This window comes from Corvus kubaryi, unplaced genomic scaffold (assembly GCF_017639235.1).
Source record: "Corvus kubaryi isolate FWS band 111438036 unplaced genomic scaffold, C.kubaryi_AGA036_p1.0 split1-37296, whole genome shotgun sequence".
Taxonomy (NCBI): Eukaryota; Metazoa; Chordata; class Aves; order Passeriformes; family Corvidae; genus Corvus; species Corvus kubaryi.
The window spans coordinates 1,598,966-1,617,851 of record NW_024582075.1 but is presented as its reverse complement, the minus strand read 5'-3'; the positions used below and the strand labels follow the sequence as shown (position 1 = coordinate 1,617,851).

Below are 18,886 nucleotides of genomic sequence, written 5' to 3'. Positions count from 1 at the left end.
CTACTTGCTGCGTTTTCTGTTGTAAGGAAAGCAAGTTAGGAAATACTTGTTTCTCTTCCCTGTGTTACTCCTTTATGTTCAAGTCAAATCCAAACTCTGCTCCGAACTTCACACTCATCTGCTCCCTTTTTTGGGATGCCTGCACCTTGCTGACGGCAGTTCCCATGGACATAAGTGGGACTGAGCCAGGCTGGCCCTCTTGTCACTGAGCTTTGTCCAAACTTTATGATGAGTTCTGCTGCCTGTGCTGCCCATGCTGCTGCTACTGTTAATGCTCTCACCAGTCCCTGAGCCAGTGTAAATCTGGCTCAGGAATGTTTGCATTCACTGTGGCCAACAAGCCAACTATATAAATATTCTGTTAGTCACAGCATGTAAATTCAAAAGCTCAAAAAGTTGAATCTCAATTGGGCACAGTGTTTTATTATTTTTGAGCACTGTTTGTGGTAGCTGTTTTGCATTTTCTTCAGTAGTTGTGCAGAGTTTGTCACTTCCATTCTCTCCACCTTCCTTGCACATTAAGAAGCATTTGATTTTTTGCAGCTGGATACATTGATAACCATATCCTGGTAACCTGCTTCAGGTCTTGTCTCAGTCACAGCGGGCTTAGTCCAGTAAGAAAACTGCTTGCATCTATTTGAGCTTATTTCTTTGTCCACCTTTGAATTACCATTCCAAAGACATTGACCTGGCAGAGGAAATCTTTGGTGACCAGGATGGCATTCTTTGATAAATTGATGCAGTCACTCGTCTTTCCAGGAACCAGTGCTGATGTTTGAAATAGTGTTGTCAGTTGAGTGTAAGAGTAACACAGATGGCAGGCAATCACAAAGGTAATGAGGTTTCCATTTTGGAAGACAGACCAATGCCAATTTAGTGAAAGTTTGGATGATTTAACTCATTGAAAGGAAGTGCCTGAAGGTGTTACATGGATCCTGACTGCTCGTTTTCTTATTAACAGAATAACATTTGAATCCTCCATTTTGGGGCTGAAGATAGGGTCATCACAGTATTTAAATGTAATATATGAAGGATCTTTGTTAAGTTGTGCAAACACTTAGTAAAACAACCTCCTTTGACTACTGCTCTTAAAAATTTATTTGGATGAACTACTTATATGGTAAAGAGGAGCAGAGACCTCTCAGATGGATTACTGTAGAGACCCTAATAAGAAACAATGCAAAGTGGATATATTTTTTTTTGTTTGTTTAATCACCATGTGGAGCTGATTTTAATAGCTTGTGTATATGGTATCTTGACTAAATCCTGTTGTATTTCGTATTCATATGTGTTTTCTTAGTCACCAGCAGATGAAAAGACTAAGTTCATGTCCTATGGTAGATATACCATGGAAAATGAGACAGTAGAAAGTTAGTTCCTTTGAAATGCTTATTGCCCTGCTACTTGTATATCTTTTTATGTGTTCTTTGACACCATTTTCATTTTTGTTTGTAAAAAAAATATCCATGCTTTGGAGGCGTTAGGTCACCCAGATGTTCTCTGGGCAGCAAATTCAAGTGCAAACGGAGTAACACAGATTCAAAGCTTCTAGGAAAAACCTAATGTTGTGTCTAACCTCACAAAAAGGAGCTTCTTGCTGCTAGTTGTCTGCAATATGAGGGCACTGTCATTGTGGTTAGGAATTGCATCCTGCCTTGGGAAGTGTGAGGACTCTTTACAGACTCTCCAGAGAAAACAGCAAAGGACTTCGTGATGAAATAGAAGATTCCTTATATTTTATCCAACTTAGATTTAATCTGTTTCTTGTAAATATACTCCTGGCATCAGTTATTTTTTTGCAGTATTCAAGTATTCTATCCCCATTTACTGTTTCTATTGGAAAGCTAATCTTTTCCATAAAAAGGCTCATAGTTTTTCTATTAGTAGAACCTTTATGATAAGAGGCATTGAGATGATCCAGATGAGCAAATAGAGCAGATTAGGCTGATTTTATTTTTCATCTGTTTAACTATAGGCTTTAGCATGGGTTATAAACTTTTTCCATTTTCAGTAAAAGATCAACACATTTTCCCTTAAGTTTGACAGTAAGGAAGTTAGCCAAATAGGTAACCACAGTGACAATGAGATTTTAAAGGGGTGTCATCTATGTAACAGTTGTCCTCTGCAGGGCCAGTAAAGAAAAATACCAAAAACAAGTCAGATTTTTTAGCATCTTGGTTTGGTTACAAATTAGATTTCCATAGCCAGTGTATCATTGGCAAGGGAGAGGTTTTTTAGTTTGGAAAGCCAAGTAAGTTATTTTTCAGGAAATGACAGAGAGGTTCCTATGGGATTTTATGAACCATGTGTTTGGAAAAGATTGGTTTAAAGAGAGTTGAAAAAATCAGAAAACTACTTACTCTTACATGTCAGCTACTCTTTCATTCAACAGTGACAGCTCCGTAGAAGCCTCCCTTGAGCTTCCCATGTTATAAGAATTACAAAACTGCCTGACTGGGTTGCAGTATAAGTTGTTTTACTATCTCTTCCTCTAAACCGTAAGAAATATGACATACACTTCTAAAAGGCCATCTCCAGGAAGAATATCCCTGAATCCTGTAAACGTCTTTTGTACATTATTCCTACTAACATTGCCATTTTATGACTGGGGGAGCCTCATACTGCAAAAGAAGTGCAAGGAAATAATCCTTAACTATTTTGTATTGTTGGTGGAAACTATGAACTGCACTCTGGAAGGTACTCAGACTAGTCTGACTCAGATAGTGGTACCAGTAAAACTGGTAACTGTTAGGGAAGAGAAAACTTTTTCAGTAAACAAGTGGCTGAAGGTTATATAAATTAGTAAGGAGGCATTTGAATTAGGAGTCACATTTATAAGGAGAAGTGATTGTTTTTACATACACATCTTTTTATTTAGTTTTCTTTTTAGCAATCGAAGCCCAAGATAGATGAGATTTAATAGGAGTCAGTGAAACAACAGACTTGTCCTCTTATGTCACAGTAGAAAATCTACTTTTATGTGTTTAAAACAGTAAGGCTGCTTTACCAGGCCAGAATGGGTCAGGTAACTGCTTTACATGTGCTGGTGTCGTTTGGAATACTCTCTGGAAATCCTGTGTGAACATTTCACTTCTCTGTCATGGTTTTTCTCCCTCACAAATTCTGGACAAAGCAGTGTCATAATTGCATAATATCAAGCTTTCATTTCCATAGTCAATAAAACTGTGTACATTTTTCCTTGTGCTGTAACTTAATACTGTACACTGTACTTGGGACTAATTGAAACAGTCTGATTTTATATAACAGACGTGACTGTGCTTGGGGTGAAAGAAGGGACTCTTTGAGGTTTTAACCCAGCTTTTGAGCTGACTTTAGGCGAGATAAGCAAATCTTGTAACTGATAATGCAGTAGATCTGAATCTCTTTGGGGCCCCTCAGTGGAAGTGAAATGTGTGTTGGGCAGAGCTGTACCACTGGAGGGTGAGGCGCAGGCACAAGGAGCACCTGTCCCAGGCGAGCAGGGAGGTGGAAGAAGCTGCCAGGACCGGTGCCCAAATGTCTGCACCAGCTGAGTTGCCCCAGTGCAGCTCTGGCTTCCTGCCTGCTCCCATAGCCATCAGGAAAAAGTTCAGTATGTGTGAGGATGATACCAGAAGGATGGATGACTCTTAGCTCTGTCCCTGTTCATACTCCCTCCCAACAGTTGATTCCTCAAGCGTTCGCTTCTTTTCTGTTACTGCCTCTTGTAGACACTCTCATCTCTTCTTTGGGGCCCCAAGCAAAACCAAATAGAGCAAACTGGTCTCTTCAGGGCTATACTGCTTCCTTCTTAACTGTGCCGCAACTCATTCCCAGTTCTGCAGCAGAAAGCGGGCCCTTTCCTTATGGGCAGACTGCAGGAGCTCATGTAAGGGCTGCTTGTGTAGAAAAGCAATTTCTGGAGAGAGGAGTCAAAAGATGCGACTATAAGCAACTCACCCAAGGAACAGAAGGTCTCAAGTCTCAGTAACTTGAAATGCTGGCGATAACCAAAGTAAACACTGGGTCCTAGACAAAGTAGAACTAGAACTGGGGGGAATATGGTTGGAGATTTCCCTTGCCTCGTGCCTCTGTGACCCATGTCCGCCTTTATGCCCTTGAGCTGCTCTGTGCCCACTGCACAACTGAGTTTTGCTGCCCTGCTTTCCAAAAGATGAAGTCAGAATAAGTTAATGTGTTTTCATTTGAGGGATCGTGAGATTCAGTTTTATCAAGGCTGCTCTGAAGTTTGAGTTGGCTCTGAATACTGTCCTCGTCTCCGCCTCTCCTGTGGAGGGCGTTCAGAAGTATGGAGCATTGCCATGAGGCACTGACACTCCTAAGATGCTGAAGTGCTGTTGCAGCTATATGCAGCTCTGGTTGCCACCACCACCCAGGTGCTCTTACTGATTGTGTAGAATACTGTTTTCCCCTGAAACAGTAGGATGGAAAGAGGCTTAAAGTTATCTTTTCATCTCTACTGTTTTCTGCGGTCTTCTTCTAGTTGTAGTTGTAGCACAACTGAGACAGAAAATGTGCCTTTGTCTGAGCAATAATGAAACACTAAACACGTGGAAATCTTATTAGTGTTTCATGGACCGTAGCTGTCATTTCATTTGCTCTGGAATTCCTTCCATATGTCCATGGCAAAGGTTTAAGGTTGAGTTTTCCTGACACTTTGAATGCATTAGCTGTTCCTCAGACAAAAGTCTGTCAAGTATATTGAAGCATCTGAAGGGATGTATTTATTTCTGTAAGTAATATATTAAATAGTATTAGGGTCACTAGGCTTGGTCTTGAGAGATAAAAACATGACACTAGAATTTTGTGGGGTTTTCTTGCCTGGTGAATGTTAGACAAATGTATCTGGGTTTTGTAAATTTATCTTTTTCTGCTCCTGTTTTTTGTATCTCCGTATTCTAAATGAGGCTGCCCCAAATCTCTTTTTCCACTGTAATTTTTCAAAAGTCTTGCAATTCACTTTTCCGTGTATAAATATGCACAATATGATAGTATTAACTTACAGTAATTATAAACTGTGTAGCTAACATAATTTCCATGAGTGTTGTGACAGTCATCTATATATTTCTTATGCAATAGAAAAACAAGCTGAGATGTTACTATACTTCTTAGTTTTCATCCCTACTCAGGGTCATGTTTGTCATTCTTGTCTTCATTTTTTTGTTAAATTCATCACTGTATGATTTTTCAAGACTAAGTTACTGGAGCTGCATATTTTTGCATCAAATTATCAGATAAAAGATGTCTTTTTGTATCTGATGTACACATGTGACATAGGTAAGAACTGAAGGGGGGCAGTGTCAGTGGTACCCTCAATTCATGATATGCACTTGTGGGCACCATGGGCGATTCTTGTACATCTTATTAGTTCCTGTTTCTTTCCATTTGTGCTTTCTGTCCTTGAAATTTGCGGTGATACAGTGCCAATTTTTTGCCCATATGTAATCCAGTTTAATTGCTATGTGGTACTGTCCAGTTTCTGCAGCAAGAAGAGAAATGTGTTCTTCTTGAAAATATTGAAAAAGGACCATTCAGTTAGAGGTTTGGTAATGATCAGAAACAGATAAATTCAGAAAAATGGCAAAATTAGGCATAGTTTCTAACAATAAGAAAAGAAGAAAATGGCTTCCAGCATCTGAATATAATCCATATAGTTGGAACAAAGTGAAGAGGAAAAAAAATTATGCGTAAATCTGTTTTATACTTGGACCTGAAAGTTTTTACTACTTTATTAACGAAGACCTTAGGAATTCTTCTTCTGAAGTTTTCGTCACAAGTTTGATGGTTATGAATTGCAGTGGCAGCTGTGCAATTCTGCTAGTTTAAAAGATCGGCATTATTCATACTGATATCCAATTCAGAGGTTTTTGCCCCATACATCATTTATGTGGGTTAAAGTCTGTTGGAAGAATGCTTTTAATGGGTAATGATCTTCTAGCTATGTGCAGACATCACTGGTAACTATTGTGGCAGCAACCAAGAACACTGAGATGTTTCTAGTTTCAAAGTACTCTTAGAGTTTTCTAATTGGTGTCTTCAAATCTATGGTCCCTTGTGTCCTAGTCAGGGTGAACTGCAAATGGTTCAGTGCAGTGTAATTTCTGGCATTTCAATGACTATGGGAAAAGTATTTTGTTTGTCTTATTCTTGCATTTTTCATTTAACTATCTGTCACTTATGAAAAGTCATATATCTTTTCAGAGTTATCTGTTCAAAAAACATTAACATTTTTACAAGAAAAGTAATTTCCTAGCACTGTTGCATTTTCCCCCCATAGTTCTTCCGTCTTTATTTTGGCACTTACATCTATGTTCACCAGTTTCCTTACATTGTTTTTCTGCCAGAGCCTGCAATTGCTCAGTTAAATTTGTACAAGATTTGCCTGTAGCTATTTTGTATCCATGAAGAGATCCTATCTCTCTCTCCCAACTTAATATATCTTTTTGTCTTTCACACATTGTTTTATTAAACAGTGGCACAAAAACTAACTTATATGCTTTTAATTTGCTCTTGTGAATTCTGATATGGTAAATAGTGAGGAGGAAAACCTGGAATTTATGCAGTCTAAATAAAGTCATTAAATAATACAAAGTCCATAAACACAATTGTTTTATTTCAGTTACTTGCATTTCTGCTTTACAAGTTACTTTGTAAATCAGTTTAGTATTTAGATTTAAATGAAGCAAAAACATTTCTGGGTTGTCCTCTTATTTATAATTGCTTTATATGTCTGAAGTATAGGTGCCACAGATTAGAAACATCATTTGCACTGTTTTGTTTTCAAACAGTAATATTCAACTTCAAGCATAGCAGAGTTGTTCTTGGTTTTGTAAATTTTAGGTGTCTCATAAAGCTGGATCTGAGGCCTCTGGGTAGTGAGGGGCAAAGTTAAAGCCTCTATACTGGTGCAAGGAGTGGGGGGTGTAAGGGTGGCAGTATCTCTATCTTGAAATAACATTACTTTGCATGCAAAGCTGTGCTTCTTTCTTCTTGCATCTTCTGCGAAAGTAACTGTCAAATATATTGTTCAATGTCATGATGTTAGCAAAAATGATGAAACTGTAATTAAAACAGGAGGAAGAATAAATGCAGCATATTTTTGGTGTTCTGAAGCCATTTATGTGGTTCCTTAACAAGTGATGAAACACAGAACAAAATAGATACATGCTTTGAAAAGAAGGTCCACATAGGGATGTATATTTCCTTTCACATATTCCAACTATTCTCCTTTATGAGAAGATGGGTTTTTAGATTTCAGAGGGACAGTTATTTCTCTGAAGATGGACATATGAATAAAATTGAAATGGGACTGCAGGCGCCAACCTGTGATTTACAGGAAAGTTACCTCGCAAGGGAGTGCTTATAGCTGAGGCAGGAGCCTCTTAGACTTCTCCAAATTGCTTGGCAAACCCTGTAGCCAACAGAAGTGCTAACCTTAAAGTAGTGAGTGGCTCTTAGCAGACTGAGGTGTAGCAATAATATCAAGTAAATTCAAAACTGGTGCAACACCTTAGCTGGACACCCATGGTCACTTTTCACTTAGCTACTTTCATGGTTTTTTATACATTCTTTCTAACAAGTTATCCTTGAAACTCCTTTGTTCCTGTGCAATCCAAAACAAATTGTTCCTTGCAGAACTATTTCTTTCATATAGTGTGTAGAATATGAAATGTAAATAATATTTTCCTCTCAATTAATTAGTATGTTAAATTTTAACTAAAGAAAAATGTCTACACTGATTCTCCTTTGCATGTGATTCTCTTTACAACTCTGAACTTATAAAATATTCCTCAGGGTGCCTTGGAGTTTTTTCATGTGTATGTAGCCACTTGCTGTTCTTCCAAAGTAGTCCGAATAGATAGGAGGGGGAAAAAAAATCAGTGCACCCAAATAAGGTTGTCTGCTCATACATTTAGGACACAGACATAGTCCTATTTGAAGACATAGAATGTAGCACAAGTTATTACAGCCATCCAAACGAATTTTGGTAATGTAAATATTGGTGTGAAATGACTATGGTCCTATCCATACTGCATTCAAACAAAGGTAAAAGCATTTCAGTCTGGGTTAAATAAAACACTGTCTGTTTTTAATGTTGTTTGACTAGTCAGTGAAAACCGTAGCATTTTGACCTGTCTGAAAGGCAGGTTCTAGTGGACAATAGAAGTGTTTATCCAGTACAGTATCTCAGTGTTTGCTCTGATCAATGCTAGCTGGGCATGTTGTGACAGAAAAGCCTTTTTTCTGCATTCAGGCACAAACACTGTTTGCAAATTTATTTCAAAGAACATTTTATTTGGCTAAGTTTTGGGTCTTGATGTGATCATCTGTGCTGAACATTGTTTCTCATTGTCCTGAAGATAATTATTTCCAGCATTTTCTGAGCAAAACAGAAAACAAAGAACTCCTAGATAGAACAGGCACCTTTTCTGTATTACTTCTCTGCTGATTTTGTCTTCATTTAACAGACCATATTTTCTTGAGTACCTCAAAATATTTCTCATCACTTGCCCTCAAAACTGACCTGCTGACCTGAGAATCAAGAAAATGTCATGTCAGTGGCTACTAATTAGTGGATCCAGAGAGCTGCTTCTCCTGGCCTTTCAACCTTCCATAGGCAGCAACAAAAGCTGTCACATGTATCACACAAGGAAAACAAGCATTTGCCATGTTTGTGTTTTGTTCTGTTTTTTCCTAGAGTGTACGTAGCACAAGTTCCATTGAGACTAGAGATGAATTTGTAGGTTAGGAGGAAATTAACATACAATATGGTGCTTGCATTTATTTCTCCATTTCCATGCATACCATAATGCATATATTATCCAGCTCTTACTGAACGTGTGAATGTATTAGTACACTATATTGTAAGAAGGGAAAAAGAATGAAACTCTATTTCTTTTCTCCCTGTTTTTTTTTTCTCTTCCTACCATTCTTTTTTATTTTTTTAATTACTTCAAAGTATGTTACATCTTTCTGATGTTTTAATACCAGAAAAAAATGTAAATATAGATATTTACTATAGGTATTTTAATGCTTAATTTTAATGTAAAGCATATAGCCCAGGCTTAAGCTGTCTTTTTATATGTTTGTTGAACAAACTTGTTAACAGAAGATTCAGCCATGTTTACCACTAACCACTGCTGTACTTCTGCAACTCATGAGGGACCTTGGGTTTTTTTGGCACTACTTACTAGAATGACTGTGGTAAAATGTGCAGTCACATCCATGTCACTGAACTGTTTGTGCAAGTAACATTACCTTTTTTTTTATTATTTATAATTTTCAGGTCTTTAAAATAGAAGTCCTGATGAGTGGAAGGAAACATTTTGTGGAGAAGAGGTATAGTGAATTCCATGCACTTCATAAAAAGGTACTGACCTTTTTCTTTACAAGCTGTAGCTTTGTTTTCTCTCTGTGATGTTTTCCTCTCTCTAGTAATTGTTACTATACATGGTTTATCTTAAATACATCTTTTGATTCATACCTCTAGAAATTAATTCCTAACTAACTCAGTTTCTTCTCTGTTTTGTAGATTTGATTTCTCATGTGTTACTAAGTCTCCTTTTCTTTTGATTATTGTTTACATGCTGTATGGCTAAAATGCTGTCTGTTGTGACTTCTTGTAAAGTCACGAAATAAGTCACATTCCAACCGCAAATAAATACAGTGGGGTTTTTTATTCCAGTTGGGCAAATAATTTGTTAGTTCTATAGATTGTATTGCTAACCTGCCATGTAAAGCTGAAGAAACAGCTTTTGTACCCGAGGAAACCAGATACGAAAATGACTGAGTAAACCATCTCAATTAATGTAATATAAAATATCTGCTAAGTTTCTCTACCAAATCATCTTAGTAACATATAGAAGGGAACTCAGTACTTTCAAGGCTGGTTATCCACTAATACTTCTTTAAATTGGTCTGACCAATGTTAAGGAAAAAGCGTGGTTTCTTCTCTCCAAGCTGAAGTGGATGCTGCTGTGCAGTTGTGCAGCTGAAAGGCAAGCTTTACATTTTTTTCTTCTTTATGGAGGCCAAGTATTGTGAAGGAGAATTCTGGAGGAACATTGCAGCCCATTACCAGCAGTGGGGCTGTAATGAAGAGCTTGAGTCTTAGGATCTGGGTCAACTAAACTTCTTTTGGTTTGTAGGTCTGAGTGGCAGTGGAGTATGGGCACAATCAACTATTTTGACTGATGCTGCTTGCTTTCATTATGGAAAAGCTTGCTCTGCAAACAACAGAGATCAACATGGGTATTTACAGCTCTTGCCAGTGCCATATCAGAGGAGTTTATTCCCACCAGTGTGTTTGCTGGTGGTCCTGAATTATCTCAGGAAAGAAGCATTTACCTGGTGCTACAGAGGGTGATTTTGCCAGGCTTCTCAGGTGTACAGGTTTAAGCAAACTTGTCTGAGCAAAAGGCAGCTATTGATCCATCTGTGTTGTTGGCCATCAAAAGTCCGAATACAAGAGCATTTTGCTTTACTGCACCATAATTAAGATGTGCTAGTGCTTCTTGCCTATTTGCTTCTTACCTCAGTAGTGATATCATCTACCACTTATTAATACTCATTTTCTTGTTTATTGTTTTAATACGGATATGTCTGAGATATTGTCACATTGAATATGAAATTAAATAAGCAACAGTGTCAGAAACAGTAAAATAACTCACTCACTCACCACTAAGCCTTGTGATATATGAGTGCTTTATTTTACAGATGAGAATAATTTTGTAATTGAAAGTAAAGCAGATGAATAGTTTATACAATGAAATAGGCTAGGAAACATTAAGAGGGAAAAATCAGGATTTATATCTTTAAAATGCACCCTATCCAAGTAGGCAGTCTGCTATTGTTAGACTAGTATAGTATTGTATAATGCAGTGTAGTATAGAATTAGAATTAGAAATATTTAGAGCATTTTCAGTTGGAAAAGACATAAAACAATTATACCATCCAACTGCCTACGCAATGCAGGGATGATGAGAAGTTACAGCATTATATTAAGGGCATTGTTCAAATGTCCCCAACAGGTTTGGGACATCAACCATCTCTTACGGAAGCTTGTTTTAGTGTTTGATCACCCTCTTGGTAAAGAAATGTTTCCTGATATTTACTCTGAACCTCGCCTGGCACAGCTTTGAGCCATTCCCACATGTCCTGTCAGTGGATCCCAGGGAGAAATGCTCAGCATGTCCTGCTCCACTTCCGCTCCTCCAGGAGCACTGAGGTCACCCCTCATCATCCTGTTCTCCAAACTAAGCAAACTCAGTTTCCTCAGCCACTTGGCATCTATCTGCTGAGCACCTGCAGATGGGTCCTTTGCAAGCAGAGAAGAAATGCCAACACCAAGGCTGGATCTGGAAGAGGGAGAAGAAAGTCTGTGGTTGTGGGCAGAAGCCTTTCCCAGGCTGCTCATCATCTGGGCAGCTGCCTCATCTGTTGCTGTCCCTTCGCAGTGCCAGGACTTTGTACTTCCCCTCCTTGGGGCTCCTGCTGTGGCAGGGTGTGACTCTGGGGTGACGTAGAGAGAAGCACCAAATTGTGACTCAAGGCAAGAGGAGAGATCTGGACGCTACCGTAGCAAGGCTGCACCAGGCAGTGCAGGCTAGTAGGAGAGCAGAGCCCAGGGATATGGGGCGGAAGGTACAGAGAAGCGGAGGCCAGGTGATGAGCTGCAGGTCAGGGGCTGGCTTTGGAGACTGCCACTTGGAAACACCTGTCCCAGAACCAGCTGCAGAGATGCAGGTGTGGAGCTGGGCAGTGCTTGCCTTTAGGGAAACAATGCAACAGTACCTGGCACAAGCAGAAGGACCCATCAGCATTAACATTCCATCTTACCCAGCAAAAAAGGGTGAGGATAGAATCTTCACTGTTAGTAACACTGAGACTTTTCCTGTAATTTTTGTGCATTTATTTTATTTGGATAGTTGGGGCTGGGATCTTTTGAGGGCTGGCACATGCCATAGCTGATGGCCCAGTCCTCCCTTAGCCGTGTTCCAAGGCACCTTCCAAACATCACTGACGTGGTGCTGGGCTCTTGTTTGCTGGAGGAGCCTTGGGGGTCTCTTTCCCTTCTCTTCAGGAGTTGCTGTGACCCTTCAGAGGAGCATTTACTGTGCCATCTGGAAGTGGCAGCCCTGTGCAGAGCCTTACCTGATTCAACCTGGGGCCCTTCTTGCTCTGTAGGAATAGCAACGGGAGCAGAGGGGTGGCTGCCAGGATCCCCAGCAGCAGCAGTGGAAAGTGGCATTTCTGCTGCTGTGTTGCACAGCGACACGTGCATGCTGCTGCGTGAATGTCACTGTGCAGTTTTGGAGGGACACCCCCAGCATCCAGCCCAGCAGCTCTGCATCCATCCTGTGTTTGATTGGAACAGTTGTGATAGTGTCTTCCACCATGACTCTTCCAACACTATTGCCAAACATCTCCATCTCCTGATGGATCCAGGATTGCAGGGTCTGGAGGAGAATTGCATGGTTCTCGAAGTGGTTCAATGAGCTTGGAGGCTGGATGCCACCCACAGGACACCTGAGCACTCCTTCTTGAAGCCCACCTTTGCAGTGTTCCAGCATGATGGAGCTCATGGGCAGCTGGATGTCCCAGAGCCACTCCTACCTGGTGGATGACTCATGTCGTAGAGGTGTGGTGACATGCTCCACACAGTCGTCATCCAGCTGCAACGATTGCAGGACTGACACGATCCCCCAAGCAGAGGGGTTACTCAGGCTTGTTCTCAGCCCATCACAGGATGGACAGGTAGCAGAACTGGTGGAGGCTCTGCATCACATAACTGGCCTTCTGTCCAGACAGATGGGACAGCAGGTCTAACTTCACTGTAATTTCTGGAGTTGCACAATTACTCCGCATAAAAGCCACAAATGATTGCAATTTCATTCTCAGATTTATCTTCTTGTACACCACTTTCACTGCAATAACTCCTTTGGCAGAGATTTCTTCTTAGAACACCAGAAAAATCATAAATGATGCCCCCTTTCTCTCTCTGCAGAAATAGCAGCAAAATAAACAAACTTGAAAAACAGATATTCTAACCTTTGCACCACATTTCAATTTGTTTCATTTTCTCATTCACTTGCTGTCTGTTTTTATTACTCTGAAAATGGATAGAGACTTTTCCTTGCTTGTCCCCTGCAGAGATGCAAAACATAGAGCATATTTTGTCAGCAATATGCCTTTTTATTAAGTCTTACTTTCTGAAGTTGTAAAATTTTCGTTAGTATTGTTGAACAGCTTGTGCTCTGAACCTGTCTTAGTGCTTTCAGTGTTATAGAAGTCCTAGAGAAAGCATTTGCATCAGTTTGCTATCAGCATGCCAATGCGGTATTTATCTTTAGTTCCTTTCTTCCCCTTTAATTTAAAATGTACATTTAATTCTAAATTGCTGTGAGTACATGGCAGTTGGAAAGGTCTCTTTAGACTTGCTGCATATTCAAGGTGCCCTTAATGTTGGAGATGTCTGTAGTGAGTAGGAGAAACAAAGCTTCTGTAGAGAACAGCTGTGGTAGAAAATGGATGTAGAGACTGATGAGGAGATCATGCCTTGTGCTGGAGAAGAGCATGCCTCACTGGCATTGTGTGGAGGAAGGAAGACTGTTGCTCACAGAAGACATCATTCATAAGAATGCCAATCAATGTTTTGATTAATTATATATTTTAAACAAAGCCGTTTCCAAGAACATGTCTGGATTTCCCGCCTTCTTGGGTTCAATCTTTCATAGATTCCAGTTGTGTGAAAGAGTAAAGCCCCACTTCATGTGCAATCTGACTGTAGTGGCAAAGGTTTAAAATATTTTCGAGACTGCCATGTTACACCAGTAGTACAAATTATTCTTTTGACAGAAACCACCCACAGCTGTTGGCTTCTATGAAATAGTTTGCATAGGCCATTATGCTTTGCCCTGATTATGAACAACAAACCTTGCCTGTCAGGCTATGCACCATTCACATTACAGTATTATATGTAAATCTGAACAAAAGTGCTATTATACTCATGTGGAAAGGTATTTTAGCAAGAATTAAATTATTTCAAGGTGTATAACATAGTTAAAAATACAACAATTTGTTTATATTTATTCACAAATATCTTTTTATACTTATTTTCTTATCCATTATTAAATATCGGTAGTCCTTTTAAGTACAATAATGCTAGAAGGTGACAGTGTTGAAACTACTGCAGTGAAATTTGCAAAAATCTGAAGTTTGACATATCTTGTTTTGCAAGTTGTCTGTAATTTTAGAATAACTAGTGTATACTCTAGATCATATTGTCTTTTCACAATTGGACAAATAACTCTTTACTTGATAATGTGAGCCATCTTCAAGTCTTTCAGGAAATAGAGGTCACAGTGTGTCAACAGGCATTAGGTCAGTGTTACAGACAGGAAAGTATTATAGGCAATAATAGTCCTCAGATAACTGTGTTTGTGTCGGGACAAGTCTGAAGCAATACAGCTAATGCATATGTGGCTTTGCTTAGTATTCTTTGACATTGTTATAATTATTTATAGCAATATGTATGACTGGACTACTGTAAGCACAAGAAAGTGGCCTTCGTACAAAGGTATCTATACAAAGATATTCTTTGTATATCTGTGTAATATTGGCTTTATACTTAAAACCAGTATCTATGCCTGCACATTAAGTAATTGTGTTTTGGATGTTTTATATGTAACAGGGCCACAGAGCACAAAAGGATTGTTAATCATCAGCTGAGTTACCAGCCAGAGAGTAATCATCTTGTAAGCAGTAGGTCTTGGTGGATGCTTTTATAGTTTCAGATTTGTCTGCACTCATCTGGAGCATTCTCCTCATTTGTTGCTCACCTGCAGGTGCTGTCATAGTTCACAACAGTGGTGACCGTAGTTTCTTCAACATCCCCAATCAATTTAGAGGGAAAAACGGGGGGTTGTATTCTCTCTTTAAGATCAGCCAGTAAACGTACCTAGGTTTGGAGTTTTATTTTGGAGTGTTGTTTTTCTCACTTCACGTTTAATTGTAATTTAGCACTGTTAAGATATAAGGAAGTTGCAAAATATTTCCAGAGCAATTGAGGTTTCCCGGCTGCTGCTTCAGTACTTGTGATTGCAGAGACGTTGATATGTTGCCACTGCTTTTTCCTATAGTGACATCTCAGCAAGCTCAAAGATGAAATGTAAATTCTTAGTCTCCCATGGGTATGCATGTCAAAGTCAATTTTGAGTTTCTTTCCTTGCATTCTTTGCCTCAGATTTACTCAGAGGCAATATCCAACAGAAAGAATGCCACCTTCTATTAAAATGCAATGGAGTCTATTTCAGTTATTATTTTTGCTCTGTAGTTTTGAGGAAAACATTCATGGTTTTTGGTTTTGAAAAAAAATGTTTCTCTAGGAAGAGGATTTTTAGTGTTGTCAGGTTGTATGTTTGTGTCTATCTATACACAGTCAAAACTATGCATATATATAAAATATATATGCATGTGTGTGTGTGTATATATATACATATAGATCTATATAGATACATGTTATATATAGATCTCTATAGATACATGTATAAGCTTTCCTGTGGGAATTTTTAGAGGAATAGTTATGGAGCTCTCTTCAAAATATATTCAGTGACAATCTTGCTATTTCTCTGTGTAAGGTATTAAACACAGATTGTCAATCTGCTGGTACAATTTGAGAGCATGGATTGCCAACTCTCCAGAGAGATGGTTAGCACTCTTCCCTGTACTTCTCACACCTGTTCATAGTTGCCTAAATCTGGAGTTAGAAGCCGTCATGGTGTGTTCACTGCACTTAGCAAGGTAATTTCTGGTTACGTCATGGTGATCTTGTGAGGTATCGTCCCAAGTAGACTATTGGGAAACTCCAATTTCAAGTATTCTTATGTAGTGGTTGCCATTTTATTTTCAGGCTGTTAGTGACAAAAAATTTTAGTAGGGTTCGTCTTTACTGTCCAGGGCAACTGGATGGGAAGATTTTTAACTGCACCCTGTGGGTATGACATCTGCTGTTATTTCAGGGAGATGATTGTAAGTAACTTCATTTCCGTGCTGTTGTCCTTAATGCATAGGTTTTTGTATATCTCTAACAGAAACTTGTTTATTTTAAAGAGACATTATTATACTTTGTTTCAATCTATGTTGTTTCCTTTTTATTTATTGGTTTGTTTTTTTTTTTTTGCAGCTCAAGAAGTTCATAAGAACTCCAGAGATCCCTTCAAAGCACGTGAGAAACTGGGTCCCCAAGGTCCTGGAGCAGCGACGACAAGGGTTGGAGTTGTACTTGCAGGTGGGTCTCCTTGCAGCCTGCTGAAAGTAAAAGCAGCATCTGTTTTCAGAGCATTAGAAAATATGAAGTGTGACGTTTTACTGATAGGTAATTTTAGAGGTGGAAAATGATCTGGACACTTACCAGCAGTGGTGATTTCTGTTCACTTAGCAGGACTAGCAGCTAGAAAACTAGACTGTTTTGCGTTTTTTTTCCCGATTTTTCCAAAGGCTGCTGATTGACTTTAGTGAGCCTTTGTTTTCCTCTGCCTAAAATGGGGAAAATAATGTTGTTCTTTCCAAAGTTGTTCTGACTGTACCAATCAAAAGTGTTGCAGGAAAAATATAAGGAGTCTTTCTTTAGCTCACCTCTATTTAGACAGACTTGAGAAGCATCAGCTCATAAAATTCATATCCCTCTGCTGTACATGAATTGTTCCTCTAGCTGAAATAGGCACCTGTCATCTCATACTAATCTCAGTTGATTTGGACATTTGCATTTTAAGTCTTAGATTCTACCTAGATGGGTCATGATTTTGATATAGACAATAACAAGAGTCTTCAGGAATGATGCAGTTGTATAGACATCTAAATATATCAGGAATAAATCCCATTCATTTTTAATAAATGGAATTTGTATTGTCACAGGGCTTTAGAAAATGCCCTGTGGTATCGGTTCACAGCTGTTTCTCTGGTGGCAAAGCCAGATGAAGGTGTTACTGTAAACATGTTCCCAGTGCACTGCACTTTTAGCTGCACTAATGCAAATGCTGTTTTACTGAAAGGGATCATAGAAATAATGTGTCAAAACATAATTGTTTTGGGAGGAAGGCAAGAATAACAGTCTTCTATTTTTACTCATATCAGCCACTTGCAGTGAATTTTTTTTTTCTGATTTCCATACAACTTTCTTTTGGACATAATTACTACCAATTGGTACTACATGTACCAATTTGTTTTAAGCAGTTGATTTCGTTAAAAAGATACAGAGGTAATTTGGTTATCACTTTTTAATTGCTGATAAACTGTAAAAGAACATCTCCCCCTACTGGAAGAGTTAGTCAACTCTTGTTCTTTTGCAGTCTTGCACATTTAATTAACTGCTCCTCTCTTCAGTTGCTGTTGGCTGTCATAGGAATATGCAATGGTTTAGGTTGGAAGGGACTGCTGGGCATCATCTATTTAAAACATGACAAGCCTCTAAGTTATATCCATACTAATGTGCATACTAATTTAAACAAGAAGAAAATCATTAATACTTTTGTCAAAGTAATTAATTTCTGTTTCTGCTAATAGAAAGCAGAATTAATCAACAGTGAAATTTTAACTTTTAAGATAATTAGGGCGTGATTCTAGACAATGAAAAGTTCATATAAAGGCACTTTGGTTATCAGATGTTTTTCAATAGTGCCAAGCATTTACCAAAACACAGTGTAAGAATGTACTACAATTTCATGAGACATGATCAGTTTTTTATTTAACACCATGTATGTAAAACATTGCAAACATATTTTCAGGTGATACTACTGACAGTTAATCTGCAGGAGCTGTTTGGCTGCTACTGTCACTGGTCAGTGGTGGTGCTTGTAGCCAACCATTTGTGCAGCAGATAAAGTTTTATGAAGTCATGCCAGTCGTTATTTGTTTTGTATAAAACCAGCCAGAACATTATGCCAAGACTGAGCAATTACGTAGATGTTAGGTTCAATTAATTTGTTTTAGCATGCCATGCAGATGGCTGTCAAATACAGACCTGTACCTGACATGGTCTAGTCATGTTGGGTTCTTAATATATTTTAACTAAGTAGTCTTCTATAATTAAATGCAGATAAAAATACTGACATGAAATGAGAGTAGTAGATAGTCAGTCTCTATTAAGTAGTAAAGAAAGCAAGACATTTCCCTGTCTAAGACAGAAAGTGCCAGCACCTTGTTACTTCTTTGTGACCTTTTCATGATGAAACCGCCCTTTTAAATCCTTTCAGCACAGGTTGTTTGTTTCTTGGAGTGGATGGACAGGAGCTCAGAAACATTTCATTTTATCTTTTTGAAGAGTAACAAAAATTATGAATAAATGAAGTATTATTAAATTGTGAGCTACAAGGAGTAATTTTTTTTAATGTATCAGTAGCCACTGCCAGCTAATAGTCATCAGATTGCTTATTTTACTTCTGTTTTTGAAAGGTTGGGTCAGGACTTTTTCTTGTTATAATAGAACAATTTTCATGGAATTTTGAAATAATGATTTATCTTATACTATTTTAAGTAAGACTTTTGTATTTTACAAGTTTGACTGAAATTTGCAACTTCTGTTTTTAATACTGTGAAACAATTGACTAGAAGCAGTAATATGCTTAGTAATTCAACTGCATGTATAATAATATTTACAGAGTCCTTGTGAATACTGAGAACAATCAACTGACTGACAAGAGGAAAGAAAGATTATGTTTAATTTATTAATGAGGAAACAGATGCAAAGATAAGTGAATGACAGATTGTGGCCCCAAACATTCAAGCAAATTAGTATGAAGAAATAAGCTATTGCACCTCTGCTGATCATGGTAAATGTCTGTGTGCATGATCTTAATCTACAGCACAAAGGACAAGCTGAGCTGGTTTA

At 38.4% G+C, this 18,886-nt stretch overlaps 1 protein-coding gene across 4 annotated transcripts in view; it reads left to right on the top strand.

Moving 5' to 3' along the window:
* SNX24 (sorting nexin 24) overlaps positions 1-18,886 on the top strand; it is an 89,025-nt gene that overhangs the window by 36,290 nt on the left and 33,849 nt on the right. For all 4 annotated transcript variants that reach the window (XR_006020655.1, XM_042053972.1, XM_042053975.1 and 1 more), the window contains exons 2-3: positions 9,287-9,370; positions 16,184-16,288. Coding sequence is in view for 3 of the 4 variants with exons in the window: in XM_042053972.1 (XP_041909906.1) it covers positions 9,287-9,370; positions 16,184-16,288 (189 nt within the window). In the remaining variant the exon portion in view is untranslated. The remainder of the gene's footprint in view (positions 1-9,286; positions 9,371-16,183; positions 16,289-18,886) is intronic.